Source organism: Podarcis cretensis (assembly GCF_951804945.1).
Source record: "Podarcis cretensis genome assembly, chromosome: 13".
NCBI classification, from domain to species: domain Eukaryota; kingdom Metazoa; phylum Chordata; class Lepidosauria; order Squamata; family Lacertidae; genus Podarcis; species Podarcis cretensis.
This window is the reverse complement of record NC_137182.1, coordinates 39,900,715-39,917,908: the sequence shown is the minus strand read 5'-3', so window position 1 is coordinate 39,917,908 and position 17,194 is coordinate 39,900,715. Positions and strand designations below refer to the sequence as shown.

At 47.7% G+C, this 17,194-nt stretch overlaps 4 protein-coding genes across 9 annotated transcripts in view; 2 read left to right on the top strand and 2 right to left on the bottom strand.

The window, feature by feature from the left end:
* Positions 1 to 2,211, top strand: part of CORO1A (coronin 1A) — an 83,815-nt gene extending 81,604 nt beyond the window's left edge. For both annotated transcript variants that reach the window (XM_079951118.1, XM_079951117.1), the window contains exons 10-11: positions 166 to 381; positions 534 to 2,211. In XM_079951118.1, the coding sequence (XP_079807244.1) occupies positions 166 to 381; positions 534 to 638 (321 nt within the window). In that variant the 3' untranslated portion in view covers positions 639 to 2,211. The remainder of the gene's footprint in view (positions 1 to 165; positions 382 to 533) is intronic.
* A 295-nt stretch (positions 2,212 to 2,506) lies between these two features.
* On the bottom strand, positions 2,507 to 5,338 carry BOLA2B (bolA family member 2B). The gene is made up of 3 exons (XM_079951195.1): positions 5,182 to 5,338; positions 4,342 to 4,439; positions 2,507 to 2,796 (listed from the first exon to the last, which is right to left on the bottom strand). Exons 1-3 carry the CDS (start codon positions 5,254 to 5,256, stop codon positions 2,694 to 2,696), a joined length of 276 nt encoding a protein of 91 aa, XP_079807321.1. The 5' UTR covers positions 5,257 to 5,338; the 3' UTR covers positions 2,507 to 2,693.
* A 669-nt stretch (positions 5,339 to 6,007) lies between these two features.
* On the top strand, positions 6,008 to 9,895 carry SLX1A (SLX1 homolog A, structure-specific endonuclease subunit). 2 transcript variants are annotated; one of them, XM_079951177.1, is made up of 7 exons: positions 6,009 to 6,530; positions 6,607 to 6,815; positions 7,278 to 7,329; positions 7,452 to 7,772; positions 8,847 to 8,980; positions 9,124 to 9,211; positions 9,719 to 9,895. In XM_079951177.1, the coding sequence occupies exons 2-7, from the start codon at positions 6,643 to 6,645 to the stop codon at positions 9,746 to 9,748; spliced, it is 798 nt and encodes a 265-aa protein (XP_079807303.1). In that variant the 5' UTR covers positions 6,009 to 6,530; positions 6,607 to 6,642; the 3' UTR covers positions 9,749 to 9,895. The 2 variants fall into 2 exon arrangements, with proteins under 2 accessions (XP_079807302.1, XP_079807303.1); XM_079951176.1 differs by having other exon boundaries at positions 6,008 to 6,815.
* Positions 9,896 to 10,672: 777 nt separating this feature from the next.
* Positions 10,673 to 17,194, bottom strand: part of LOC307201745 (zinc finger and SCAN domain-containing protein 12-like) — an 8,780-nt gene continuing 2,258 nt past the window's right edge. For all 4 annotated transcript variants that reach the window (XM_079951114.1, XM_079951113.1, XM_079951116.1 and 1 more), the window contains exons 2-5: positions 16,684 to 17,194; positions 14,819 to 14,936; positions 14,114 to 14,591; positions 10,673 to 12,648 (exon numbers count right to left, since the gene is read on the bottom strand). The exon at positions 16,684 to 17,194 is cut by the window's right edge. In XM_079951114.1, the coding sequence (XP_079807240.1) occupies positions 12,633 to 12,648; positions 14,114 to 14,591; positions 14,819 to 14,936; positions 16,684 to 17,194 (1,123 nt within the window). In that variant the 3' untranslated portion in view covers positions 10,673 to 12,632. The remainder of the gene's footprint in view (positions 12,649 to 14,113; positions 14,592 to 14,818; positions 14,937 to 16,683) is intronic.

Sequence of the window (17,194 nt, the reverse complement as noted above, 5' to 3'; positions counted from 1 at the left end):
GGGCTAGTCACACTTCTCTGAAGTCTCTCAGCCCCACTCACCTCACAGAGTGTTTGTTGTGAGGGAGGAAGGGAAAAGAAGAATGTTAGCCGCTTTGAGACTCCTTCGGGTAGTGATGAAGCGGGATATCAAATCCAAACTCTTCTTCTTCTGCCTTCTCTGCAGTCAGACTTGTTCCAAGAGGACCTGTATCCTGACACAGCTGGCCCAGATGCTGCCCTGACCTCCCAAGAGTGGCTGTCAGGGAAGAACGCCAGCCCCATTCTCATCTCCCTCAAGGATGGCTACACACCCCAGAAGACCAGAGAGTTCAAGGTCAACCAGACCCTCCTTCAAGGGCCCAAAAGAAGCCAGCATTCCCACGAAGGGACAGCGCCAGGGGTAAGAAGGGGAGAGAGCCCAAGATCTGGGCCGCCACCAGAACTGGGCCAGTGGGTCTTGGCTGAGGGTCATCAGAATAAGGGACAGAGTCAGAGCTGGAAGAACCGGTTGCTGTGGGTCAGAACTGAAGCTTGCCTTGTGTTTTCCCACAGAGTCCAGCTCTGGAGCAGCTCTCGGAGGACCTGAAGCGGCTTCAAGCCACTGTCTCAGAACAGGAACGGCGCATCTCAGAGCTGGAGCAGATTGTGAAGAAATAGCACCCGCCCTTCAACTGCCACCCAACCAATAGCTGTTCTCCATCGGTCATACTGGACTTTGTTTCATTGGTCTTTTTTAAACCCTTCAGTTTTTTAAATGGGTGGATCCTCAGGGCATTATTAAGCACCACCCACCCCCAAACTCAGGGCAGAAAGTCAGCCTGCCAGCTCCAAACGGGCTTTGCTTTTGGCTAGTTAGGTTCCACCTGCTGTCTTCATTCTGCCTGGGCAGCACCAAGCTCACCCTCTTGCCAAGTTCTTGCACGCCAGTCGCCTCTCTGCCCCACGACCTGCTGGCGTCCTTCTCTGCACTGCCTCCCAGCTCCCAGTTTAGATGCATGGCACCGCCTCCATGTTGCTGCCTCCTCTGAGAAAACTTTACCCACCTTCAGGATTTTTGTAGAAGTGCTGTAGGACCATCTTCCTGCAGTGGTTTTGTCTCACATTTTAACCAGGGCTGCAGTGTTTCACTGACAATCAGTTGAACATTTTGGTTAACTAGGCCGGGGTACATTTCTGTCGGCCAGCAACTTGCAGAGGGTGGGGTGAGTAAGTACTTCTTTTTAAAAAGCAGGTAGCAAGGGCTCTCTTAGAAGACACATTCCCCTCCTATGTGTGAGAAGGGAAATATCTTTTTAAGATGTATACTGCAACAACCGCAAGTGTGCATTACCTAATAAAGTACGCTTGTTTCTTTAGAAGTATTGTCATATGCAAGTTTATATGAATATTAGTCAAAACTCACGACGATCAATCAAGTTTTCTTATATTGTGTGGCAGTACTAGTGGGGTTTGCCTAGTACTTATTTTTAACCTCTTCTTAAACATCACAGAGACCTCCTCCAGAAAGATGGGCTAGAAATTAATAATACCAAGTGGCCTGACCTCCCCGTCCCCTCAGTCCAGAATGCAATCAGATAATACAAGCTCATCTTTTAAGCACCCAGAGGACAGCAAACACAACCAAAACCCTACTATTCCCATTTTTTGTCATAGGAGTACGTACAGTAGCCAGTCACACCAAGCCGTAATTCTACAGTTGTTCTGTTTAACCACTAGAGGGCAGCATAAGAGGGGTTCCCAAACTGCAGTTCCTAGCACAACACATTACAATTGCTACAACAGGTGGAGATTTCGTTAAGTGGTCCACCAAGAGCCTCAGCAATTTTCAAGTGGTCGGGAAAGTTTGGGCACCACTGTTTTACACCCAGCTGCCCTCCTCTCTCTGTCTCCCTAGCTCAGTCAGTAGAGCATGAGACTCTTAATCTCAGGGTTGTGAGTTCGAGTCCCATGTTGAGCAAAAGATTCCTGCATTGCAGGGGGTTGGGCTAGATGACCCTTGAGGTCCCCTCTATCTCCTGGGACTTTAAAATCTTACTCTATATTTGCAAGAACAATCCCACCTCATTTACCGCTTCTTTAAGGGCCATAATTCTTTTAACAATCAATGGCAGGTGGGTGGGAGAGAAAGAGAAGAGATCAAGCAATGATCTCCTGCCAACAAAAACAAAGTGTTAGTTTGCACACATACTAAAAAATGTAGCTGGAACCTTTTCACCTATAGGTAAGGGGGGGGGATTGCTTAGTGCCCCATTCCCTTTGCCCCCCCCCCAAAAAAAATCTGAAACACGCAGGATAGGAAGGTATTGTCAAAGAGGGAGTGGAAAACCTATGAGCCTCCATGTTGCTGAACCCCAACTCCCATCAGCTCCTGCCAGAATGTCCAATGGCCAGGGGTGATGGGATTTGTAATCCAGCAACACCTGGAGGGTCACATGTTCCCTATCCTTGTTTAGAGAATTTTGGCTTCAGAGATGCTCAGAGCAGAGTCCAACAGGTAGGAATGATTAATATAACACACAAGGAAACTGGTTTTACATTTTATTTTCCGCTACATGCTCTTCCAAGTCCTCCTAGTCTTCCCACTGGAGAGATCTGGGTGGGTCCCACGCCTGCATATGTTTGCTCCACAGCTGCCTCTCCCATTCCCTTGGGGGTTTGTTTTGGTCTCTGGGCTGCCGCCGCCTTCTTTTCCAGGGCAGAGGAGCTCCTCTCTCACTTAGCTTCTTGTTCTTTTGCCCACTGCTCTGGCGTTAGCGTTCTCTGCTCAAAGGCGTGAATGTGCTTCAACTCCTCCACTAAGACTTCATTGACCAGCCTAGGGAAGGTGGGGAGAGGAGATGGAAATGGGCAAAAATCCAAGGGCATTCTTGTTTCTAGACTGTAATGTAAGTTTTTAAAGTACCCCTCTGGCCATTTTTAGCTACCAGCAACAACTTCTAACGCACACAATCAAACCAATTAATTCAAGAAGTCAATGGTGTGGTGTGGAAACTGTTTCACCATTCTTCTCTGTGAAAATTTTTGACATTTCCAAAAATGAATGGCTGCAGATGTGATTAGTAACGTGGGGAATCCGTACAATACCAGTCAAATTGGTTGGCTTCAAAGTCGTAATTAACTTTTTCATACCACTATACAATGAAACATCTGCATCTAATACACAGCGCTTTGGGCTGTTAGTATGTTAGTTTTCAGTGCCTTCATTTCCCCCACCCCTAAAATTTAAACAATGTAAGGGAAGTCTATGCTATTGAATTGTTATGTCTGAACATTTAAAAGTACTCCAATAAATAAAATTTCCAAGTAAAGCTTTCAGTCTGTTTGAATAAAACATTCAAGCAACACTGGGGGGGGGGGAATCAATAATACACACAATCATTTAAGTGCTTTTGGAAGAGACAATTATACCACATGTAAGCCTAACATGACATGCATATTTAGTTTTGTTTATTAAATACAAGTCAAATGGCTATCTCCCCTCTATTTAAGGCATTTTATTGATTCCAAGTTTTCCAGAAAATAACCACTGACCATGTTTTTATGGACAAAGTTTGTAAAACATTTCCCGAGTCTTGCATATTTATAAAGTGATATTTGGTTTAATGTAATTAAACCTTAGGCAGCTTTGATTTAGCCACTTTGATCACATTAATGAAAAATCAGAACATCAATTTAATAAATTCCAAGGATACAGAAAATGTCAGTGAGTGTGTTTTTGAGATATACATAATTCATTGTGAACACAATGGAATTTTGTTAAAAGTGCAGTGTGTTAAGTGATGTAGGCAGGGGTATAATGAGCCCGGTGTAAGAGCTAAGAGTGTTGGACTAGGACAGTGATGGCCAAACTTGGCCCTCCAGTTGTTTTGGGACTACAATTCCCATCATCTCTGACCACTAGTTTTGTTAGCTAGGGATGATGGGAGTTGTAGTCAAAAACAGCTGGAGGGCCAAGTTTGGTCATCACTGGACTAGAAGACCCAGATTCAAACATCTGCTGTGCCATGAAGCTCACAGAATGACCTTGGGCCAGTCACTCTCAGCCTAACCCTCCTTCACCTGGTTGTTGTGAAGGTAAAATCAGGCAGGGGGCATGTGATCCACCTTGAGGTCCCTGTAGCAATGGTGGGATAGAAATGTACGTAAATGCAAGAATGAAACAATCATGGAAGGGAGAAGTTGCTGGGTAAGGAACAGCGCATGAAGCTGTAGCACTGACAAGAGCGGGTGAGAGATACAAAGAATACTTTATTTGGGAGTCTTTTGACTCAAGAATCTGAGTCTTTAAAGAGACACTGCCAACCAGTGAGAGGAGAAGAGAGTCCCCCTAGCTATGCTAACTCATCCTCTCCCTACTTACCGATGCCGCTGCAACAGGGCTTTTCCTCGGAATCGTGGGGAAACTACCAGGACTTTGAAGCTTGTGGCACAGCGTCCAGGGGTTGTGTCTTCCACCTCCTTGTGTAATGGGATGAGGAAAAGGTTGATTATACAGAGTTTAGAAGAGGAGTCAACGCATGCCACCCCTCCCCTTGCAAATTCATTTCAGGGTAAGGTACCTGTGTGTCGTGAAAATACAAAGCAAGCCAAGCCAAGTACCAAGGTGTGTGCATAATGCGTATCAAGGCGTACAACAGTGACAGTCCACTCCCCACTAAGAAGGGTTCACCCACTTCTCTTAATCTTACTACAGAACCACCCAAAGCTGGTCAAGGCTGCAATCCTAGGTACACTTATAGAATGCAAACCCCAGCAAGCTCAGTGGAAAACACTTAGGAATAGCAGACACGCTTATGACAATGCTAAAAGGCGTCCCACGGGTCCTAGAATATAGGTGATAGTCATTCTGGTTTGATCACATTTTAGACAAAATTTAATATGTATCAGATGCATTACTTATCTCTTTCCTTGCACTCCTCAGTTGAGATCCCAATATTTTAATTGCCAAGATTTGCAGCTGACGCCTAACTAGTGTGAGGCTACATTTCTGTGCACACTTTCCTCGGAGTAAGCTCACTAAACACAGCAGCCCTTCCTTCCGAGCAAACCCGGACCAGACTGGCGCTGTGAGAGAATAAAGAGCGTCCAGGAGCCACGCAGGGAAAGAAGACAGAATGGCTCTTCCAACAAAGGAAGCGGCGGCTTCTTTTTCAGAGAAAGAGGGGCGGGTCAAAGGTCCCTGGGGGGCTGCCCCGCTTACCACATGCTCGGCCTCGAGCCCCTGGAGCAGCCGCTCCCGCAAGGCCTCCACGCTGAGAGCGCCAGACGCCTCCATCCTGCCCAGGGAAGCGCCCGAGATGAAAGAGAACCCCCAAACGCCCCACTTCCGCCTATGCCACACGTCACATCCGCCCCTGGTCTCCTCTAACCAATCACATCGACCTAAAGTCGTGCGTGCCTGCATCACTTCCGCGTAATTTATCTTACCGTAGAGAAAGAATAAAATAGAGCTGCCCCACCGCCGCAGTCTTTTGGGGGAAAATTGAATTAACTTTCTCTTCTAAAGTATATATCGACATTATCATTATCATTATCATTATTATTACTTTACCATAGAGAAGAAGTAAGGAATAGAGTGACATCACCCTGAGTCTTTCGCAGGCTTAGGCTGCAATCCTATGCCTGTGACTCAGACGCATTGAACTAACTGGGGCTTATTTCTGTGTAGATGTGCAGAGGAATCAACTGGAGACATATAAAATCGCCTCCATGTTTGACACCGCTTCGTTAAAATATTCAGAAACGTTTATCTGAGTGTTTATTTTTTTTGTAATTGTTGCAAGCCATATTCTCGAATGTAAACAAAGATATATCTTAGTGCAACCCTGTTAAACAGTTTAAAGATGAAAATGAAGAAAAGTACGTTACGAAAAAGCGCCTTTAGGTAGAATTATGGACTTTAAAAAAATGTTCTCGGCTACTCTTCGACACTAGTTCCGATTAGATCTCTTAAAAGATTTTCTTAATAAGTCTATGCTCCCTGCGCACCCCGTGACGTCACCCGCTCCTCTCGCGGGAGGTTGCCCACGTGGGCGGGGCATGTCTTCGCCGCAGCCAATAGAATGCAAACGAGGCCGAACTCAAAAGAAACGGTTAGCCGGACCTAAGGTGGAAGGTTGACGGGTAGCAAGCGGACCGAGATGGGGACAGAAAAGTGGGGTGCGGGGCATGATGGGTAACTGCGGATAGGCTCAGGCGGAGCATGATGGGAAAGGGAGGGGCCTCTGTTTGAAAGGCGCAGGGCATGATGGGAAATGCCAAAGCAAGAGCTATATTCCGGTAGTGCTGCATGGCAGGCAGAGGTTCAATAGGTGCAGCTCTCTCCTCTATGGCAATAAAGAACCCTCGTTGAGCCGCTTTTCCTCCAAGAACTGTGTTGACAAGCAGCAGCCCAACATGTCCAAGTCTCCCCTCCATGGAGAGGCAGTGATGCTGGATTTCAGCCCTGCGCGTATCCCTTGAAAAGGAACCCTGCCAGCAGAAGAGGCGGCAGCCCTATACTGAGCGGCGTGGAAAACGGGAAGGTGTCGGAACAAAGGAAGAGCAGAGGTGAGAGAGGAACAACAGGTACTGCTAGAAGAGAGCGGGACTCTTCGCCTAACGCTTGCTTTCTCCTTCCTTGTAGGTCTCCTTGGACGTGCCTGAGCCCTTGGCGGTTGCCATGGTGGTGGAAGTGTGCAACTTCTTTGGGGTCTACCTTCTGTACTGCACTAACCCTCGATACCATGGCCGAGTCTACGTTGGCTTCACTGTCAATCCCGAGCGACGCATCAATCAGCACAACGGCGGGAAGCGACGCGGTGGGGCTTGGAAGACGAGCGGCCGTGGTCCTTGGTAATGCATAGCGGCCAAGGAAGCCGTGTTATTCCCATAGCTGTCAACTTTTCCCTTTTCTTGCGATGAATCCTATTCGGAATAAGGGAATGTCCCTTAAAAACAGGGAAAAGTTGACAGCTATGGTTATTCCAAGTCAGACCTTTGGCCTATTCAGCTCAGTAGTTGTCGACCACTGACTGGCCGCACCTCTCCAGGGTTTTATACTTGGTGGACGGAGGGGGGCTTTCCCAGGCCAGCTTTAACTCATCAGAAATTGAACTTGGGATTTTCTGCCTGTAAAGTACGTATTCTACTACTGAGCTATGACATTCAAATTTTCCTTTTCTGTCTATGTCTTCCATGTAAGTATGTCCATTTTCCAGGCCAACCATTCTGAGGAGACTTCAGTGCATACTGCGAACTAGACTTTCTAGGCTGTGCATGCTGGGAAATCGAATTTTCCTTCCTTTCTCCTTGCAGGGACATGGTGCTGATCATCCACGGTTTCCCTTCTGATGTGGCTGCTCTGCGGGTAAGGCCCTTCTCAATTTCCACTCACCTTCCTTTTCCTTTTTAGCAGTGGGGTTCCTTTCCCCACAACTGCTAGCCCCCCACAAACCTAAGCAATCTCCTTTGATTTCCTCTCCCACGCAGTTTGAGTGGGCTTGGCAGCATCCGCACTCCTCCCGCCGCCTCACTCACGTGACCCGCCGCACTTCGCGGGAGCGCCAGTTTGACTTCCACCTGCGTGTCTTAGCCCACATGCTCCAAACTGCTCCTTGGTGCCGTCTGCCTCTCACCATTCGCTGGCTCAAGCAGGAATATTGCAGGGACTTCCCTGCAGGCCTGGAACCTCCGCTACACATGCCAGTGGCTTTTGGGCAGGTCCGAGCTGTCAAGACCAAGGGGGTGAAAGCTTCAGAGGTGAATGTGGCTACTCCAAAACGCTGCAGCATCTGTCTGAAAAAATTCCAGGTAACGCTGGGTCTAGGATATTTGGTATCCTACCCACCTGTCTTCATGGACTGGCTGGATGCAGAGGAGTGGCATTATCTGGGGAAGGGAAGAAGGCTCAGAGCCCGGGGAGTGGTGGTGCGATGACTGTGAGTGGTCAGAGGGAGAAGAGGGAGCAGACTGGGAGATGTCGGAAGCTGAAGAGGGAACAAGGCTTGGTGAGCAGGAAGCTGTGGCAGAGAGCAGTCTGGACGCAGAAGCAGAGGGGAGTGGGGGGAGGCTGCTGAAGAAGCCAGGGAGTCTCCCCCTTTCTTCTGGTCTCCCAGAACATGGAGAGGAATGAAGAGGGTGGAGCAAAGAGAGACAAGACCAAGGAGCCTCAGGTTCCTGGGGAAGGACCTGCAGTAGAAGCCTTAGAGAGCCGTGGGGAGGCAGGGACCTTCAGTCCTCACATTTGCCTCCTTGAGGCAAGACCTACTGGGTAGAGTTGCTGTGATCACTAGGCCTGCATTGTTTTGGGGGGTTGTTTTTTGAATAAAGAGTTAACTTCATTGACCCCAGATGTTCTATTGCTGGCTTGCCCCTGACTCCAGCTCCTGACACCTGTCAGTGTTGTGCTGCAGGGGTAGGGGGACAGAGAAAGATCAGGCCTGAAAAGGTTCACCGCCTTTCCTTTAGCAGGAGAATGGATTGGAGTGAGTGGGGCAGGGAAGGAGGGCTGGAAGCTGGCATTCCTGGATGGTTTAAGAGGTGAGATCTATGGAATGAGTGTCCGTTGCCAGACTTTTGAAATAATCTGGGGGAGATTTGAATTTGGGGGAATAGGAAGTTTGAAGTCAGGACACACTGGCTGTCGGAGAATGCAAAAACCCTACTAGGGCCTGAGTGCAGCAGCATTACTCTCCTCCCTGGTGATTCCCTGCAGGTGACACCCAGAGGCACCCTGCCTCCGACAGTAGGGGGAAAACACAGCCATTGCTGTACGCCTTTATGAGAGAGGAATTGGTGCTGTTTTCTCCTGTGTCTGTTATTGAAGTAGGGATTAAGCTAGAAGGAGTTGAGGACTGTGTTTTGGATTTCTTTTCCCCCCTGCAGGATGGTGACAATGACATCCCTTTGCACTGCTTCCACCCTGGCTGCACCATGGCTGCTCATATGACTTGTTTGTCTCGGGCTTTCCTAGAGAAAGAGCCGCTTCACTTCCTGCCAATCGAAGGGCAGTGCCCGGGGTAAGCAACTCCTCCTGTGCACTGGCAGAATTAAAAGAGGTTGGAGCAGGTTGACAGAATTTGAAATGCTGGTCCTGAGCCTGCCCTATCCTGCTCCAGCTACCACACTGAGAAAATCCTGCTTTCTCCCCCTTTCCCCCCAGCTGCAAGAATCTTGTGCTCTGGGGGGACCTGGTTCGTCACCATAAAGGCTGTTACGGCAACCTAGAAGCTGATCCCACCTCCTCCCAGGTAAAGGCCTCTAGACACTATTTCTATTTTTGACTAGTTTGTGCTGGAAACTATATTGTGTTCAAGCAGATAGATTAAGGTTGCCATATTTCAAGCAGTTAAAAACCTGGACGTTTTTAAATGTCCGCTATTTTTAAGGGAAATCGCCAAGAACGACACTGCTGACGTGGGTTGCCATATGTCCAGATTTTACCAGGCATTTTAGCGATTTCCCCCCAGACACTGCTTCCGACTGCAGTATTCTGGTTATGCCCGGGAAATTCCGGCTGTATGGAAACCCTAAAATAGAAGTACACCCTTGACATAATTTAAGCCCATCCCTGTCCCGTATAAGCCTTTCTCCTCCAACCAGCTCCCTTTCCTTCCAATCAAGTTAATCTCCTGCCTATGCTGCTTAAATTCTCCCTCCTTTATTTGGCCACATTACCTCTGGCATAAGCCCCACCTGTTCCACTCCACTATGTTGTTCCTTGCACGTTAATCCATTTCCTTCCTTTTACGCTGCAGGAGCATTGGACTAATGAGCTGCAGCTGTGAAGGAGGAGTCCTGTGCTTTTGCAAAAGCTGTCCATGGCTGACCTTTCTTCCTTTAGGGCAGCGGAAGAGCGCCCAGGAATTCCAACACTTGTGTGTCCCTTCTGAAAATCCCGGCATGCCCTCTTCCTCTGCCCTGAATCAGCTTCTGTGTTTACTTCTTCCCCGGCTGGATCTGGGCTCTTTTAAGCTTCCAGCCCCAGAATCATGCAACTGACAAGTGAAATAATTAATTCTCTTAAGTGAAATGATTAAATAAAAGGACTGAAGGATTCAGCAGGACGTCTATGAAATAAGAAAAGCAGGGGTGGGAGAAATCAAGACTTGCAAGATGAATGGAAAGCCCCCGTCCTCCAGGATTTTCTGGCTGGGAACCACGGAGGGTGGATATTCTGGTGCATTGGGACAATGGTGGGAATTCTGCCACTGGCATTCAAAACATTGAAAGGACAGAGCAGAGCAAATTGGGGCCAGAAGAGCAAGAAAAAGTACCAGCAGAAGAGTAGTGGAGGGGAACCTGTGGCCTTTCACGTGTTGCTGGAATACAGCTCCCACCATCTCTGTCCTTTGGCCATGCTGGCTGGGGCTGATGGCCAATGGAGTCCAACAACAGGCTCACAACTACTGCCCTGGAATGTGGCCAAAATTAGGACAATTTTATGTCGTGCCTATTGCACTGGCTGCTCATACAGAACAAGGAAATGGCATGTTTTTTGACCATTCATAAAATACAGTAGGTTCTTAAGGCAATAGTTGTACTCCATATTTGCATGAGTTTTTTCCTCTGTTTAAAGCACTTACAATTCCTCCCCTTAGGCTAGTATTATCCCTACAGTGCAAAGGAGAGAACTCAGTGAATGGTGGCACACCTAAAGCCACTAAGTGAATGAAATGAAAGTTCAGCCAGAGACTTCTCACTGTTAAAGTATGTCGAGGGTACATTTACTAATTCTTGAAAGCTGCTTTATAGAGGCCCAGTTCACATGTTAATGCTAAGCCAAACCAGGGCTTAGCCCCAGCAGTTGGCATGACCAGGGAGGAGAGCTGTGGCTTTGGTCTGGACATCTACGCATTTGCATATCCTCGCTAAGTCATGAGCTTTGTGTTTTCAGAACAAGTAGGTCCTCCATTAAAATGTGGTCTTCTCCCAGCATAATCAGAGTTCTAGATCTTAAAGAGGCTAAAATAAAGCCCATATGGGGAACCAAGAGCATATACAAATGAGCCCAACAAACTTAAAAACCCTTAATTACGCATAATGACCATGTGAACAGATCTGCAAATGCTTAAGCTTGCGTCTATTTTGTGCTTTTTTTAAACAAAAGATCCAAGATTGCACTTAGGAAAGCTTCAGTTTTTCCACTGCCATAAACAACATGTTAAAAAAAATAATCCGTGTGCTTCTGATCTGCTTTTTTAGGAATCACAACCATAGATAGAACAGGACTATGAGAGCCTTGAATAGCAAGAGGCATCCTGCTTAGGGAACAACAGCAACTGTTGCCAGGTTTTATTAGAACCGACGTCTTGGTTTTTTAATGTTTGAATTTTTTTTTGTAAGTGGTTTTTGTACCACATTTTGGGAAACTGGGGAATAAATTATTAAATAAACAGAAGCGCTGCTGATTTTCCATTTCTAGAGAGTTAAATGTTAAAATACACCACCGACAGCCAAGTCCGTTACACCGTGCACTGCTCAACCTGTAGGGGCACAATCACTATCCTGCGTAAGTAGTAAGTGCAGGACCCTGTAAAGCATTGAGCAACAAGAGCCATTGCCCAGAATGGGAGGCTGGGACGTTTCCTGTTCCCCCATCCAGCCCTCCCTTTCCAACCTGGGCTGCCAAATTTTCAACCAGCCGCTGCACTTGTAAGCCTTTAACAGCAGCATGATGTGTAGATATTCACAACTGGTAGTGTTATCCCCATGCTGAGAAACTGGTTGATTTTATGCACGTAGAGCCACTAATAAAGGCACAAGAGCACATTTGGCCAGTGCTTTTCTTGGTCAGCTGGCAATCCTATTTCCAGCTCAAGGCCTGGAGTTTATACACGAGTTAGGCTGTACCCTATTTCCCCCCGGGCTCCATTGTAGGCATCACTTTTGCGAGTCCAGCATGCTCCTCTGCTCCTGGAGCATATTTTGCCTTTTAAATGCTTAAGAACAAAACAAGCGCCTACTAAATCAGGCCAATGGCCAATCTCTCATCCTGTTCTCACAGTGGCCACCCAGATGCACATGGGAAACCTGCAAAAGCACTCTTCCCTTTTGTGCCTTCCAGCTTCGGGCTGTTCCCACGATGCAAACGGTCAGTTTCAGGCATGGGTACAGCAAAGTGCTGAAAGTGTACTTCTGCCTTGGCAAAGCTTGCTTGGATACAAAAACGTTGAGTGAGACGCTCAAAATTTGCAGTCCTCCCAGTGGCACCAGCTGGTTTGCACTCAGAATCCTGCCCATGTCCTGATACATATTCTACCTCCAGCTCCAGCAAGTGATCCCATGATAACGTTAAATAAATAGATGAAACCTGATCCAGGGCTGCCTTTCTGGATCCGAATGACAATGGATAGTTTTCCTTTCTCTTAAGATGCTCCCCCAGTTTCACGACTTTGCCAAATGACAGAACGGATAGTACAGACCCTTCTCCCCCACCCCTCCCCACCCCCTGGAAGCTGCTTGCCCTCAGACATCCTTTGATCATCGGATTTGAGATGCACACAAGCAACAAAAGCTCTAGAAGCCACCCCTCTGCCAACAGCATAGCCTGCCTTCTGAGCCTCCCAGCGCAAACACCCGGCTGCAGCCTCTTCGCCTCTGGATACAGGAGTAAATTCCTTTGCTCTCTCCTCAAATCTCTCGCACCAACAGGAGACAGCGGGAACTTTGTCAAGACCTTCCTTGGCTGCAACAAAAGGAGAAGGTGTGTTATCGTAAGAAACCAGAAATTCAACCCTTGTTTTCTTGTCAGTTTGGTCCATAATGACAGCCAACGAAGTGTGGCGGTTGGTGTCAGACTAGGACCTGAGAGACCAGGGTTCAAATCCCCACTCAGCCATGAAGCTCCCTGGGTGACCTTGGGCCAGTCACTTACTATGTACTTCCCATTGTGAGCTCCTTGGAGGAAAGGTGGGATAAATACATAGAATCATAGAATTGAAAGGGACCACAAGGGTCAAACCTGCAATGAAGGAATTTTTTGCCCAATGTGGGACCCGAACCCACAACCCTGAGATTAAGAGCCTCATGCTCTACTGACTGAGCTATCCCTAATTTAGGCTAAGTTTGAATGCAGAAATTATGGAACCGATGCTCCTGGGTTGCACCACTTCAGAATACAAAGGGAGGGGTGGCTTGCTTGAATGTTCACCCACATACAAGCACATACACACATCTGCACTATCAATTGATAGCAGTATCATGCCAATAAAGTAACATGGCTTGCCCAAAAGAAACCTGGGAACTGTAGTTTTTAAAAGGGTTTTCTGAGAGTTGTTAGATGAGGCCTACTCGTCTCACGGGGCTACAACTCCCAACACTCCCTGGGAAGAGGAAGCGACTGTTACGCCACTCTGGGAATTGCAGCTCTGCGAGGGGAACAGGGGTCTCCTAACAACCAAGAGTCAAAACAGGTTTCTCAGGCCACCCTCTTCATGCAGCTCAGGACCACAATGCCTCAAGGACTGCTTCTCTCCATATGATACTACTAGGACCCTGCAATCATCTTCTGAGGCCCTTTTTCGTGTGTCTCTATAAAAGTCTGGAGGGTGGCAACATGAGAACCGGTCTTTTCTGCAGTGGCTCCACATTTGTGCGATGCTCTCACCAGGGAGGTTCGGCTGGTGCCTTCATTATACAGTGGTACCTCGGGTTAAGAACTTAATTCGTTCTGGAGGTCCGTTCTTAACCTGAAACTGTTCTTAACCTGAAGCACCACTTTAGCTAATGGGGCCTCCCACTGCCGCCGCACCACTGCTGCACGATTTCTGTTCTCATCCTGAAGCAAAGTTCTTAAGCCGAGGTACTATTTCTGGGTTAGCGGAGTCTGTAACGTGAAGCATCTGTAACCCGAGGTACCAGTGTACACCTTTAGGTGCCAGGCAAAAACATTCCTCTTCCACCAGGTCTTTGGCTGATTGACATCAATGCCTTTGGCACTGTGGGTGGGGGGATTGTTGGGTTGTTGTATTTTGTGTTTTTTATATTGTACTTTTATGTTGTGAACTGCCCTGTGATCTACAGATAAAGGGTGGTACAAAAACAACAACAACAAATCCTTCCTTTCTACTGGCACACCCCCCACCTCCACAAGATGTGGCTAATGGGCAAGCCAGAGTTGGCAGAGGAGAGGAACGGAAGGCAGCTCCTACCACGAATGGCGCCTCTGGTGGTTCACGACGTGCGACCTCCGCGTGAATCTCTTCCCGCAGTAAGCGCACTGGTGGGGCTTCTCCCCCGAGTGGACGAGGAGGTGCTTCGTGAGGGTCGTGTTCCTGTTGAAGCTGTTCCCGCATTCCGGGCACTGGTAGGGCTTCTCACCCGTGTGGATCCTCTCGTGCCGAATGAGGTCCCACCTCTTGCGGAACCTTTTCCCGCACTCCTTGCACAGGTGGCGCTTTGCTTCCGGGTCGGCAAGGACTCCTCTGAGCCCCCTGTCCTTGATGACCCGGACCGAGAGGCAGCCCCCCTTCTGCTGCATCCCCACGCCGCGCTCGCTCCCGTGCGGCTTTCTAGGGTCTCCTCTGGGGAAAACAGCCTCCCCAAATCCTCCCGGAGCTCTCCTTCCCGGCTCCTCCACCGCAGGCTGGTGCAGCTCCTTGGCCACAGCTCGGCTTGCAAAGTAGCTTTCTGTTGGGAGAAAAGAGAGAGGGGCGTTTGGGGTGGAGGCACCAACATGCCATGTTCTGCATGCCAGTGATCTCAGGCTCAGTCCTGGGCATCTCCAGTAACAAAATGAAAGGAGGGCAAGCAGAGCTCCTGGGAACTGCAGTTTTTAAAGGTCGCTGTATCGCAGAAACCTAATCCTACAAAAATGGAAAAGCCTTCCTTCCGAGGCACTTCCCTGTTGCAATTACCTTGCAAGCTGTTATCCTCGTCAGCTGGTTTGGTTTCCCTGCGAAGATGTCTCTGTGTCGAGTCCGACAGGTCTACAATGGGGGAGTTTACAATAACCATCTCAATCGGCACCGTTATCTGAAAGGAACAGAACGGGAAACAGTTGAATTTAGTTTGCGGAGAACAAGAACAAGACAATAACGGACTGGCACTACAAGCTACAAGAATTTGCTGAAATGCCACATTTAACAAATACCCTGAGAGGAAATTCAAAACAAAAATTGATGGAAAAGTGGGATAGGTATAAAACATATGTTCAAAAAGACAGTAAAGGTTCACTATGCTGGCATTTGATTGATGTTGGAGTGAGACTGAGTTGGGAAATAAGACTAAGAGCACATATTGACATAGGAATGTATTAGATAATATGTAAAGAAATATATAATAATAAGAGTACATTCATTTGTAAAAAAGGAATATACAACGGGAAAGACAGGAAGTCTAGTGTGTTGGTATGTATATGATTTTGGGGGGAAATTTGTTTTTTTTTTTCTTTGTTCTTTTTGTTTGTTTGTTTGTTTCATTTTCTTTTTAGGTATATAAAATCTGTATATAATTTTTGTATACATGTTGGAAATTATATTATAGTGAGTCCTGTCATGTAATATGACAATGTTTACCGATGAAATATAAGAATGTTAATAAATAAATAAAAGGAAAAAGGAAAAAAAAGAATTTAGATTGCACAGAAACTGATGCCGAATGGCACCCATAGAAGCTCAGTTTCTGTATTCAACAAGTCAGGTTTCTAACCATTATGGGTGCACAAAGATAAGTTTCAATTGCATGGGTTTGAAATGAAATGTTTCACCAGAAGAAAAATGAAAGCGTGGTCAGGACTCCCTGTGGCCAAGTGACGAGATTCCCCATACAAATGTTGACAGTGACCACAATGTACGGTTCTTGGAGAAAGGCATATAATAACAATATCAATAATATAACACCATCTGAAGGATGTGAATAAATAAGTGCTAGCAGCCAGGGTGCATACAGATTACACAGAGCTTTCTCAATCTGAGCAGAAACACTGGACGAGGGAAAGTGGAGCCTTGTAGGGAATGAAACCAGAAAAGAACTGCCATCGCTGTGCCTCAAGAGGCCGGCAGCGTGTGATGCAATCACCACAGCTAGTATATGAACAGAGTTTGTTGACAAGCTCCCCCCCCCCAACTCTGTGGTGAGGAATAACCTTCCCACTTTCAGACGAAACCACAGCCCACTTTGTGTTGGCCACATGGGGCTACAGCGGATTTTTAATTGGTCTCCTGTGCATCCAACACACACAATCTACACTGCTTTTAGAGGCAAAATTTCAATATCTGCTGTTACTCGATAGTTTGTAGGTATTTTTCCCCAGTACATATACAGTGGAACCTCAGTTGTTGAACGCTTCGGAAGTCTAATGTTTCGGCTTTCGAACGCTGACAACCCAAAAGTGAATGTTTTTTTTTTCCCGAACGCGCCTCAGAAGTCAAACGGCTTTCGAGGGGCGTTTTCCCGTTTTTTCCAATGGATTTTGCTGACAGCCCATTGCGCCTCAGTTGTCGAATGTTTCGGAAGTCGAACGGTCTTCCAGAATGGATTATGTGTGACAGCTGAGGTTCCACTGTATTCAGGGAAAGGTGGAATCTGCCAGGAAAGTTCTCAAGATGACTTGTACCCTCATCTCTATTTTTCACACTGCTCTTGCACTATGAAAAGCTGATTAGACCCCTAGCGATATGTCCCCACCCTTTCTGCTAGACAGAATTCAATTTCCTGTTTGCAAACCCATGAAACCCGCACGGCACCCCCAGAAAAGACCAGGGCTGATTATGTCCCATACCTGTTGGGCCCATCTCTCAGTCTCCTGCTGCTCCTGCAAAAACTCCTCAGCCAGAGCCACGGCCTGGTCGCAGGTCTCAGGCCCACGTTCCCTGATCCAGTCTTGCATTTCCTGCGGCAGGATGACAAGGAACTGCTCCAAGATCAGCAGGTCCAAGATCTGCTCCTTGGTCTGGCTCTCGGGCCTCAGCCAACGGTGGCAAAGCTCCTGGAGCTGCTGGCACGTTCCTCGTGGCCCCTCGGCATCCTGGTAACAGAAGTGCCGAAAGCCTTGGCGATGGGCCTCTGTGGTCATGTAGCTGTCCAGCCTCAAAATGGCCACCTTCACCTTCCCATAGTCGCCCTTGTCTTTCGCATCCAAACCAAAATAGGCCTGCTGGGCTTGGCCACTGAGGACAGGCACAAGTCGAGTTACCCACTCCTCTCTAGGCCACTGAGAAGCATCGGCCACTCGCTCAAAGGTGGCCAGGTAGGCCTCGGTGTTGCCCCCCTGGGACAGAGGAGGCAACTGT